The following is a 12,885-nucleotide window of genomic DNA, read 5'->3' as shown; positions in this document are numbered from 1 at the left end:
ATACCAACATGTTTCAAGCAGACCACCATAGTCCCTGTGCCCAAGAACACTAAGGTAACCTGTCTAAATGACTACCGACCCGTAGCACTCACGTCTGTTGTCATGAAACGCTTTGTAAGGCCGGTCAAGGCTCACATCAACACCATTATCCCAGAAACCCTAGACTAGAGGGCGGCCGTTTAATTAGGGCTGATTTCAAGTTTTCATAACAATTGTTAAGCAGCATTTTTGGATGCCGATTATGGCTGATTACATTGCAATCCACGAGGAGACTGCGTGGCAGGCTGACCACCTGTTACGCGAGTGCAGCAAGGAGCCAAGGTAAGTTGATTGCTAGTATTAAACTAATCTTATAAAAAACAAATATTAACATAATCACTAGTTAACTTCTTATGGGCAGGTGGGACGGTAGCGTCCCACCTGGCCAACATCCGGTGAAATTGCAGAGCGCGAAATTCAAAAATACCAAATTCAAATATTTAGCATTCTTGAAAATATGTGTTATACATCAAAATAAAGCTTAACTTCTTGATAATCCAGCCGCTGTGTCAAATTTTAAAAAGGCTTTACGGTGAAAGCAAACCATGCGATAATCTGAGGACAGTGCCCCGCATACAAACACATGAAAATCATTTTTCAACCAGGCAGGTGTGCCACAAAAGTCAGAAATAGCGATTTAATTACTGCCTTACCTTTGAAGTCCTTCTGTTGGCACTCCAAAATGTCCCAGAAACATCACAAATGGTCCTTTTGTTCGATAATGTCCTTCTTTATGTCCCAAAAATGTCAATTTATTTGGCGCATTTGATTCAGAAATACACCGGTTTCAACTCGCCCAACATGCCTACAAAGTATTTAATAAGTTACCTGTAAACTTAGCCCAAACATTTCAAACAACGTTCCTAATCCAACCTCAGGTACCCTAAAACGTAAATAATCGATACAATTTAAGATGGAATAAACTGTTTCTAATACCGGATAAAAACAACGTGAAGAGCGTTCCAGTTCACATGCACCAAAACAGTAGATTCCACCTGGAGTGACACTTACAATGAATAGGACTACTTCTTCATTTCTCAAAAGAAAAACATCGAACAATTTCTAAAGACTGTTGACATCTAGTGGAAGCCATAGGAACTGCAACCAGGTTCCTAATAATAAGGGTATCCCATAGAAATCAATTGGAAAATAATATGACCTAACAAAAAAAAAAAAAAATATCCCTGGATGGTTTGTCCTCGGGGTTTCGCCTGTCATATCAGTTGTTATACTCACAGACAATATTTAACAGTTTTAGAAACTTGAGTGTTTTCTATCTAAATCTACCAATTACATGCATATCCTAGCTTCTGGGCCTGAGTAACAGGCAGTTTACTTTGGGCACGCTTTTCATCCGGAGGTGAAAATATTGCTCCCGACCCAAGAGAGGTTCACTATACATGGTTGTCCTGCGTTGCATATAATCAATAATTGTTAATTTATCATCAAATCACAGCCTACTTCGCCAAACGGGTGCTGATTTAAAAAAAGGACATTCATGTCAGGGTATATGCAGCAGTTGGGCCACCGTTGCGAACTGTGTGAAGACCATTTCTTTCTAACAAAGACCGTAATTAATTTGCCAGAATTTTACATAATTATGACATAACATTGAAGGTTGTGCAATGTAACAGCAATATTTAGACTTTGGGTTGCCACCCGTTCGATAAAATACAGAACGGTTCCGTATATCACTGAAAGAAAAAAACGTGTTTTCGAAATTATAGTTTCCGGATTTGATTACATGAATGAATTAAGGCTCATATTTCTGTGTGTTTATTATATTATAATTAAGTCTATGAATTGATATTTGATAGAGCAGTCTGACTGAGCGGTGGTAGGAAGCAGCAGACTCGTAAGCATTCATTCAAACAGCACTTTCTTGCGTTTGCCAGCAGCTCTTCACAATGCTTGAAGCACAGCGCTGTTTATGACTTCAAGCCTATCAACTACCGAGATAAGCTGGCAATACTATAGTGCCTATAAGAACATCCAAAAGTCAAAGGTATTTAAATACAAACGGTATAGAGAGAAAAGACCTAAAACTTCTTAACTGGGAATATTGAAGACTCATGTTAAAAGGAACCACCAGCTTTCATATGTTCTTATGTTCTGATGAAGGAACTTAAACGTTAGCTTTTTTACATAGCACATAGTGCACTTTTACTTTCTTCTCCAACACTTTGTTTTTGCATTATTTAAACCAAATTGAACACGTTTCGTTATTTATTTGAGACTAAATTGATTTTATTTATGTTTATATTAATTTCAAATAAAAGTGTTCATTCAGTATTGTTGTAATTGTCAGTATTACAAATATACATATACATTTTTTTTAAATAAATCAATCAATCGAAATAAAAAATATATATATATATAAAAACAAAAAAAAAATTGCCGTTTAATTGGTATTGGAATTTTTTGGTCCTCCAATAAATCGGTATCAGAGATGAAAAATCATAATCGGTCGACCTCTACCCACTCCAATTTGCATATCACACCAACAGATCACGCAATCTCCATTGTACTCCACACTGCCCTTTCCCACCTGGAATGCTATTCATTGACTACAGCTCAGAGTTCAACACCATGGTGCCCTCAAAGCTCCTCACGAAGCTAAGGACCGTGAGACTAAACACCTCCCTCTGTAACAGGATCCTGGACTTCCTGACTGGAAGCCCCCAGGTGGTAAGGGTAGGTAACAACACATCCGCCACACTGATCCTCAACACGGGGGCCCCTCAGGGGTGGGTGCTCAGTCCCCTCCTGTACTCACTGTTCACTCATGACTGCATGGCCAGGCACGACTAATACCATCATTAAGTTTGCCAATGACACAACAGTGGTAGGCCTGATCACTGACAACAATGAGACAGCCTATAGTAAGGAGGTCAGAGACCTGATCGTGTGGTGCCAGGACAACAACCTCTCCCTCAACGTGATCAAGACAAAGGAGATGATTGTGGACTTCAGGAAAAGGAGGACCGAGCACGCCCCCATTCTCATCGACGGAGCTGTAGAGGAGCAGGTTGAGAGCTTCAAGTTCCTTGTTGTCCACATCACCAACAAACTAACATGGTCCAAGCACACCAAAACAGTTGTGAAGAGGGCACAACAAAGCCTATTCACCCTCAGGAGACTGAAAAGATTTGGCATGGGTCCTCAGATTATCAAAAGGTTCTACAGCTGCACCAGAGAGCATCCTGACGGGTTGCATCACTGCCTGGTATGGCAACTGCTCGGCCTCCGATCGCAAGGCACTACAGAGAATGCGTACGGCCCAGTACATCACCGGGGCCAAGCTTTCTGCCATCCAGGACCTCTATACCAGGAGGTGTCAGAGGAAGGCCCTAAAAATTGCAAAAACTCCAGCCACCCTAGTCATAGACTGTTCTCTCTGCTACCGCATGGCAAGCAATACCGGAGCGCCAAGTCTAGGTCCAAGAGACTTCTAAACAGCTTCTACCCCCAAGACATAAGACTCCTGAACAGGTAATCAAATAGCTACCCAGACTATCTGCATTGCCCCCCCCCACTCTGTTATTATCTATGCATAGCCACTTTAATAACTCCACTTACATGTAGATAATTACCTGAATTACCTTGACACCGGTGCCCCCGCACATTGACTCTGTACCGGTACCCCCTGTACCCCACTTTACTCCAGATCATCGCAAGCTAGCTAGCTGCTATCCGAGTGGCTACTCCTTGCTAACGTCTCTGTCCCGAAGCAAGCACCAGTTAGCCTGGAGCTAGCCTCAAGCTAGGCCCATCTCCCAACTAGCCGAAGAGATCCATCAGACAATTCCTGGGCTTCAATACCTATTTTGCAAAATTGGCCTGGACACTTTGCTGGCAACATGGAGCCCCGCCAATCCATCACGACTGGTCTGCCAACGTAACCGCCCGAGGGGGTTTCAGACTCTTCCGTTGCAACGTCCCAGAGGCCCATCTGCTTGCCCCGGCCTGCTAGCTGTCTGAATCGCCGTGTCTCCAGCTCGCCTAGCTACTCACTGGACCCTATGATGCCTCTCCCTAATGTCAATATGCTTTGTCTATTGCTGTTTTGGTTAGTGATTTTTGTCTTATTTCACTGTAGAGCCTTCAGCCCTGCTCAATATGCCTTAGCTAGCCCTTTTGTTCCACCCCCCCCACATGCGGTGACCTCACCTTGCTTAAATGGTGCCTCTAGAGACAAAACCTCTCTCATCATCACTCAATGCCTAGGCTTACCTCCACTGTACTCACATCCTACCATACCCTTGTCTGCACATTATGCCTTGAATCCATTCTTCCGTGCCCAGAAATCTGCTCCTTTTACTCTTTGTTCCGAACGCACTAGACAACCAGTTCTTTAAGCCTTTAGCCGTACTCTAATCCTACTCCTCCTCTGGTGATGTAGAGGTTAACACAGGCCCTGTAGCCCCAAGCATCACTCCCATTCCCCAGGTGCTCTCATTTGTTGACTTCTGTAACCGTAAAAGCCTTGGTTTCATGCATGTTAACATCAGAAGCCAGCTCCCTAAGTTTGTTTTATTCACTGCTTTAACACACTCCACCAACACCGATGTCCTAGCCGTGTCTGAATCCTGGCTTAGGAAGGCCACCAAAAATTCAGAAATTTCCATCCCTAACTATAACATTTTCCAACAAGATAGAACTGCCAAAGGGGGCGGAGTTGCAATCTACTGCAGAGATAGCCTGCAGAGTTCTGTCATACTATCCAGGTCTGTGCCCAAACTATTCGAGCTTCTACTATGAAAAATACACCTTTCCAGAAACAAGTCTCTCACCATTGCCACTTGTTATAGACCCCCTTCAGCCCCCAGCTGTGCCCTGGACACCATATGTGAATTGATCGCCCCCCATCTATCTTCAGAGTTTGTACTGTTAGGTGACCTAAACTGGGACATGCTCAACACCCCGGCCATCCTACAATCTAAACTAGATTCCCTCAAACTCACACAAATTATCAAGGAACCTACCAGGTACAACCCAAAATCCGTAACCATAGGCACCCTCTTAGATATCATCCTGACCAACTTGCCCTCTAAATACACCTCTGCTGTCTTCAACCAGGATCTCAGCGATCACTGCCTCATTGCCTGTGTGCGAAATGGCTCCGCGGTCAAACAACCACCCCTCATCACTGACAAACACTCCCTAAAATACTTCAGCGAGCAGGCCTTTCTAATCGACCTGGCCCGGGTATCCTGGAAGGATATTGACCTCATCCCGTCAGTAGAGGATGCCTGGTTGCTCTTCAAAAGTTATTTCGTCTCCATCTTAAATAAGCACGCCCCATTAAAAAAATGTAGAACTAAGAACAAATATAGCCCTTGGTTCACCCCAGACTTGACTGCCCTTAACCAGCACAAAAACATCCTGTGGCGTTCTGCATTAGCATCGAATAGCCCCCGCGATATGCAACTTTTCAGGGAAGTCAGGAACCAATATACTCAGGCAGTTAGGAAAGCTAAGGCTAGCTTTATGAAACAGAAATTTGCTTCCTGTAGCACTAATTCCAAAAAGTTTTGGGACACTGTAAAGTCCATGGAGAATAAGAGCACCTCCTCCCAGCTGCCCACTGCACTGAGGATAGGAAAATCTGTCACCACCGATAAATCTACGATAATTTATCATTTCAATAAGCATTTTTCTATGGCTAGCCATGCTTTCCACCTGGCTACCCCTACTGGAGGTCAACCGATTATGATCTTTCAACGCCAATACCAATACCGATTATTGGAGGACCAAAAAAAGCCGATACCTATTAAATCGGCCGATTTATATATATATTTTTTTATAATGACAATTACAACAATACTGAATGAACACTTATTTTAACTTAATATAATACATCAATAAAATCTATTTAGCCTCAAATAAATAATGAAACATGTTCAATTTGGTTTAAATAATGCAAAAACAAAGTGTTGGAGAAGAAAGTAAAAGTGCAATATGTGCCATGTAAGAAAGCTAACGTTTAAGTTCAATGCTCAGAACATGAGAACATATGAAAGCTGGTGGTTCCTTTTAACAAGTCTTCAATATTCCCAGGTAAGAAGTTTTACATTGTAGTTATTATAGGAATTATAGGACTATTTCTCTCTATACGATTTGTATTTCATATACCTTTGACTATTGGATGTTCTTATAGGCACTTTAGTATTGCCAGTGTAACAGTATAGTTTCCGTCCCTCTCCTCGCTCCTACCTGGGCTCGAACCAGGAACACATCGACAACAGCCACCCTCGAAGCAGCGTTACCCATGCAGAGCAAGTGACGTTTGAAACGCTATTGGCGCGCACCCCGCTAACTAGCTAGCCATTTCACATGGGTTACATCAGACTAATCTCGGGAGTTGATAGGCTTGAAGTCAAACAGCGCAATGCTTGAAGCATTGCGAAGAGCTGCTGGCAAAATGCACGAAAGTGCTGTTTAAATGAATGCTTACGAGCCTGCTGGTGCCTACCATCGCTCAGTCAGACTGCTCTATCAAATCATAGACTTAATTATAACATAACACACAGAAATACGAGCCTTAGGTCATTAATATGGTCGAATCCGGAAACTATCATGTTTATTCTTTCAGTGAAATACGGAACCGTTCCGTATTTTAATCTAACTGGTGGCATCCATAAGTCTAAATATTCCTGTTACATTGCACAACCTTCAATGTTATGTCATAATTACGTAAAATTCTGGCAAATTAGTTCGCAACGAGCCAGGCGGCCCAAACTGTTGCATATACCCTGACTCTGCGTGCAATGAACGCAAGAGAAGTGACACAATTTCACCTGGTTAATATTACCTGCTAACCTGGATTTCTTTTAGCTAAATATGCAGGTTTAAAAATATATACTTCTGTGTATTGATTTTAAGAAAGGCATTGATGTTTATGGTTAGGTACATTCGTGCAACGATTGTGCTTTTTTCGCAAATGCTCTTTTGTTAAATCATCCCCCGTTTGGTGAAGTCGGCTGTCTTTGTTAGGAAGAAATAGTCTTCACACAGTTCGCAACGAGCCAGGCGGCCCAAACTGCTGCATATACCCAGACTCAAGAGAGAAGTGGAGCAACGTTGGAGCAACGTGTGCCTAAGCGATTATATGCAACGCAGGACAGGCTAGATAAACTAGTAATATCATCAACCATGTGTAGCTAACTAGTGATTATGATTGATTGATTGTTTTTATAAGATAAGTTTAATGCTAGCTAGCAACTTACCTTGGCTTCTTACTGCATTCGCGTAACAGGCAGGCTCCTCGTGGAGTGCAATGTAAAGCAGGTGGTTAGAGCATTGGACTAGTTAACCGTAAGGTTGCAAGATTGAATCCCCGAGCTGACAAGGTAAAAATCAGTCGTTCTTCCCCTGAACAAGGCAGTTAACCCACCGTTCCTAGGCCGTCATTGAAAATAAGAAATATGTTTTAACAAACTTGCCTAGTTAAATAAAGGTGTGAAAAAAATAAGAAAAAAAAATGTAAATATATATATATTTTTAAATCGGTCAAATCGGTGTCCAAAAATACCGATTTCCGATTGTTATGAAAACTTGAAATCGGCCCTAATTAAATCGGCCATTCCGATTAATCGGTCGACCTCTAACCCCTACCAACATCTCAGCACCCCCTGCAGCAACTTGCCCAAGCCCCCTTCTGCTTCTCCTCCACCCAAATCCAGACAGCTGATGTTCTGAAAGAGCTGCAAAATCTGGATCCCTACAATTCAGCTGGGCTAGACAATCTGGACCCTCTCTTTCTAAAATTATCTGCCAAAATTGATGCAACCCCTATTACTAGCCTATTTAACCTCTTTCATATCGTCTGAGATCCCCAAAGATTGGAAAGCTGCCGCGGTCATCCCCCTCTTCAAAGGGGGAGACACTCTAGACCCAAACTGTTACAGACCTACATCCATCCTGCCCTGCCTTTCTAAAATCTTTGAAAGCCAAGTTAACAAACAGATCACCAACCATTTTGAATCCAAAAGTACCTTTTCCACTATGCAATCTTCCGAGCTGGTCATGGGTGCACCTCAGCCAAGCTCAAGGTCCTAAACGATATCATAACCGCCATCGATAAAAGACCGTACTGTGCAGCCGTCTTCATCGACCTGGCCAAGGCTTTCGACTCTGTCAATCACCACATTCTTATCGGCAGACTCAATAGCCTTGGCTTCTCAAATGACTGCCTCGTCTGGTTCACCAACTACTTCTCAGATTGAGTTCAGTGTGTCAAATCGGAGGGCCTGTTGTCTGGACCTCTGGCATATTCTTTGGGGGTGCCACAGGGTTCAATTCTCGGGCCGACTCTTTTCTCTGTATATATCAATGATGTCGCTCTTGCTGCTGGTGATTCTCTGATCCACCTCTACGCAGACAACACCATTCTGTATACATCTGGCCCTTGTTTGGACACTGTGCTAACAAACCTCCAAAACGAGCTTCAACGCCATACAACACTCCTTCCGTGGCCTCCAACTGCCTTTAAATGCTAGTAAAACTAAGTGCATGCTCTTCAACCGATTGCTGCCCGCACCCTCTCGCCCGACTAGCATCACTACTCTGGACGGTTCTGACCTAGAATATGTGGACAACTACAAATACCTAGGTGTATGGTTAGGCTGTAAACTCTCCTTCCAGACTCACATTAAGCATCTCCAATCCCAAATTAAATCTAGAATCGGCTTCCTATTTCGCAACAAAGCCTACTTCACTCATGCTGCCAAACATACCCTCGTCAAACTGACTTATCTACCGATCCATGACTTTGGGGATGTCATTTACAAAATAGCCCCCAACACTCTACTCAGCAAACTGGACGTAGTCTATCACAGTGCCATCCGTTTTGTCACCAAAGCCCCATATACTACCCACCACTGCGACCTGTATGCTCTCGTTGGCTGGCTCTCACTACATATCAGTCGCCAAACCCACTGGCTCCAGGTCATCTATAGGTCTTTGCCAGTTAAAGCCCCACCTTATCTCAGCTCACTGTTCACCATAGCAACACCCACCCGTAGCACGCGCTCCAGCAGGTATATTGCACTGGTCATCCCCAAAGGCAACACTTCCTTTGGCCGCCTTTCCTTCCAGTTCTCTGCTGCCAATGACTGGAACGAATTGCAAAAATCTCTGAAGCTGGAGACTTATATCTCCCTCTCTAACTTTAAGCATCAGCTGTCAGAGTAGCTTACCTATCATTTTACCTGTACATAGCCAATCTGTAAATAGCACAACCAACTACCTCATCCCCATATTATTACTTACCCTCTTGCTCTTTTGCACCCCAGTATCTCTACTTGCACATGATCATCTGCACATCCATCACTCCAGTATTAATGCTAAATTGTAATTATTTCGCCTCTATGGCTTACCTCCCTACATTTGCAAACACAGAACATAGATTTTTCTATTTTTCTTTTCTATTGTGTTATTGACTGTACATTTGTTTATGTGTAACTCTGTTGTTGTTTTTGTCTCACTGCTTTGCTTTATCTTGGCCAGGTCGCAGTTGCAAATGAGAACTTGTTCTCAACTGGCCTACCTAGTTAAATAAAGGTGAAATAAAAAAAGGTCAAATAAACATAGCCCCCCTATTGTTATTTACAGCTGCTCTTTAAATATGTTATTCTTAGCTCTTACTTTTTTGGGGGGCATTTTCTTAAAACAGCATTGTGGCATTTCACGTTGTTGTTGTATTCAGCACATATGACAAATACAATTTGATTTGAAAGAGAGATGCAGAGGAATCACTAGTGAATGAGGGAATGGAGAAGTACAGGAGAGACTGTATCCATCTCTAGGCTTCTAGCTACATGCCCTCTGGCAGTGCATGGGCTATGTGGATCTATTTATCCTCAGCAGCTTGGTGCACCCCATACCTCCAGGCTATAGAGCGATGACATGGCATGTACACAGGGAGCTGCTGGGTTCCCACAGCATGGCTGGGAGGTGGCATTCCACTCAATAGAGGTACCATGCAGAGAGCAGGTGGTTGAGGTTACACTCCTTTTCACACGCTAATGGGTGTGGACAGTGCACGCTTGCACACACACTGAAAGAGCTCCATGCCCCACACACACACACACACACACACACTCAAACCCATGTGGGATATTTTATAGAGCTCTAAAAAGATGGAACAAGTAAAACATTAACCTATTTTTAGTCGTGTTTGGGGGTTGTGTGAAAGAAAACTGCTTAACAAAAGGGGAAAAAACCTGACTTCTCCTTTTACTTCTCAAATGGCAGGTACTGTATCAAAGCAGACAGAACTTTAGAGCCATGCTTATCTTTGCCTCTGGTTAACCAGTTCAGGTTGCTGCTTCTGACACAACACTAAGACTGGCATAACACTTCTGTTGTAACAATGGATAACATTGACTAGTTCTGACAGAACATGACTTCTGACATACCAGAGCAGGAATAACCACAAACACTTTTTCAGGGATGAAAAAAAAAAAACACATACAAACCACTTGGAGGGACCACATAAAAACACACACTCACCACTTTATCCTCTTTCTGGTTGTCGGAAGCCAGCAGGCTCCATTCGATGTCCAGGGGGCCAGAGTCCTCGGGTGCCAGAGAGAACTGGCAGTCCAGCTTGACGCTCTCACTGCTGGCCTTCTCTATGGACGTGGGCCCCTGGGACGTGATCTCCAGGCCATGGGCTACACCTGGACACACAAACGGAGGAGAGAGATCAAGTCCACTAGCCTAATAGCGCACACTGATTGCATAGCATTCCCTTCATGAGTACCTAGGGGCTACTCATAGAATTAGAATATATAATGTTATTTCTAAAACAAAAAAAATCAGGATTTAAATCTGACAGTGCCTGTTCACACTGGTACATTAGCAGTTGGAGATTTCAGTTAAGGTTTTAAACAGTGTTTTGGTTAAACGGGAGTATGGAGGCAGCATTTCAAATCTTCGAAATAGTCTTCATAAAATCACACGTTTTTAGGAGGTCAAGTGCTACACATCTGTAAAATGTGAACCACACAGGAAAGAACAGCAGAAAGAATAGGTTGACACGTAAAAAACTGACACTGTAGCTCTGCTCATCATCCAACTGGAGCATCATATTATCAAGGAGTTATTCTTAGAACGAATAAACATAATTTCCTTGTGACATCAACGGAGCTAAAGATTCTCTCCATTCAATTCAATAAGAGCTTTAAGCCGCCGCATGGAACTACAGTCCATAGAGAATGGAGGTGTCACATGCTGCCGCCACAGAAAAATCCTTTTGACAGTCAGTCGCCTTGCCGTCAAAGAAAAATGCTGCTTTTTTTTTTTCACTAGGCTGCCAGGCTATATCCCCTTGATGTAGCGTTGTGTGCTGAGGCAAGTGTTCAAAATCCTCTCAGACTATTTGTGTAAAATGCAATACCACTGAAATTATCTATACGGTTTACTACAGCCTGGTTGTACCAACACATGAAAATCCATGAAAGCCAAGATGAAACGATCTGAATTATTTGGAACAAAATTAAAAAGCATACATACAGTGGGCGCGCACACACACACACACACACACACACACACACACACACACACACACACACACACACACGATAGAGACAAGAGCCTGGGTTGAAACTGCATTCTGTAATCTAAAGTAAGCAGAGGCTGGAGCAGGTTGGCCATATGGGCAGTTCTCAGACCCACTGTGACCTACATCAAACACACTCCTCAGCTGCATGTTCTGCCAGCCCAATATTTTAAAGTAATCTGCCCTTGTGTGTAATTTGATGGTGGGGGCTGTCGTACTGGGTGTAGGCTTGGGCAATATACCGTTTATACCGTATAACGGGGTATTTTGAAATATAGACCGTAAGACTTTCAATATTGTTTAAAAAAAAGTATAATTTTGAAGTCTAAGATGTGACAAATAAATTATATCCAGCTCAGGACTCCAGCTTTGCATTTTGTTTCTTAAGTTGCTAGTTAAGCGGCTAGATGTCTAGATCAAGCTTCTTGGTTACAGCAGAGACATTCTAGCCTGAGTACCAGTCTCTTTAGCTAACGTTCCACTCCTTGCCATTGCCAGGGACTGGCCTTTCTGCCATCCTCAAATATGAACATTATCATTAATGAGCTTGCAGAGAACAGAGGAGATGATCCTGATCCGATAAGCCTCACAGCTATCCTCCAATCACAACTTTTATCCAAATATTGGATCTATCACTTTTTTTTCTCTCCACAGAACATGTTGGTATCCGGTTGCTAAGAAACAGTTTGTTTTCCCAGAAGAAACCAGTCTGTCAAAAGTTGCTGGCTCATGTCTAAATCCTCAAACTAAATACATACTGCAATTCCAAATCACGAAACCACTGCTTTGATTTTAAGCCTAAAAATACAACAACTTGCTAACAGCTAAATGTTTCTTTTTGACTTTATGATTCTAATTCCATTTGAGGCTCCACATGGAAAATGTACTTCCAACAACCAATGAGCCAATCTGCCGTAAATCCAGCTGCATATTGAATGTTGAGATTGCAGAAAGGCCAGTCTCTTTGGCAATGACATGGAGTGGCAAGGAGTAGAATGTTAGCTAAACATACTGGTACCCAGACTAGAGACATTCAAGACCCCTGTTGCTTAAATTGTTTGGTGTGTTTTCTTTGGGGGGGGATAGCACCCCTTGTGTGCAATTCCGGTAATACCGTGTACCCCGGTATGGTACAGAAACCCTAGCTGGGGGGCACTCGGCACCCAAGACCCCCCCACAGAAGACCGAACCTCCACAGAATGTAATACATCTATAGGCTGAAAAGCTTCTCTGTTCTCCCCTCATTTGTCTGTTCAATCTGTAGTGTGGTGGGATATTCT

At 42.9% G+C, this 12,885-nt stretch overlaps 1 protein-coding gene across 1 annotated transcript in view; it reads right to left on the bottom strand.

The window, feature by feature from the left end:
* The window catches only part of LOC106603525 (coxsackievirus and adenovirus receptor homolog), a 106,228-nt gene that overhangs the window by 25,993 nt on the left and 67,350 nt on the right, over positions 1–12,885 (bottom strand). Inside the window, exon 2 of the mRNA XM_014197343.3 lies at positions 10,555–10,724. Within this exon, the coding sequence (XP_014052818.1) occupies positions 10,555–10,724 (170 nt within the window). The remainder of the gene's footprint in view (positions 1–10,554; positions 10,725–12,885) is intronic.

The sequence above is a fragment of the Salmo salar genome, chromosome 04 (genome assembly GCF_965601325.2).
Source record: "Salmo salar chromosome 04, fSalSal1, whole genome shotgun sequence".
Lineage (NCBI taxonomy): Eukaryota > Metazoa > Chordata > Actinopteri > Salmoniformes > Salmonidae > Salmo > Salmo salar.
Note: the sequence above shows the minus strand (reverse complement) of the source record. Positions and strands in the feature narration are given on the sequence as shown.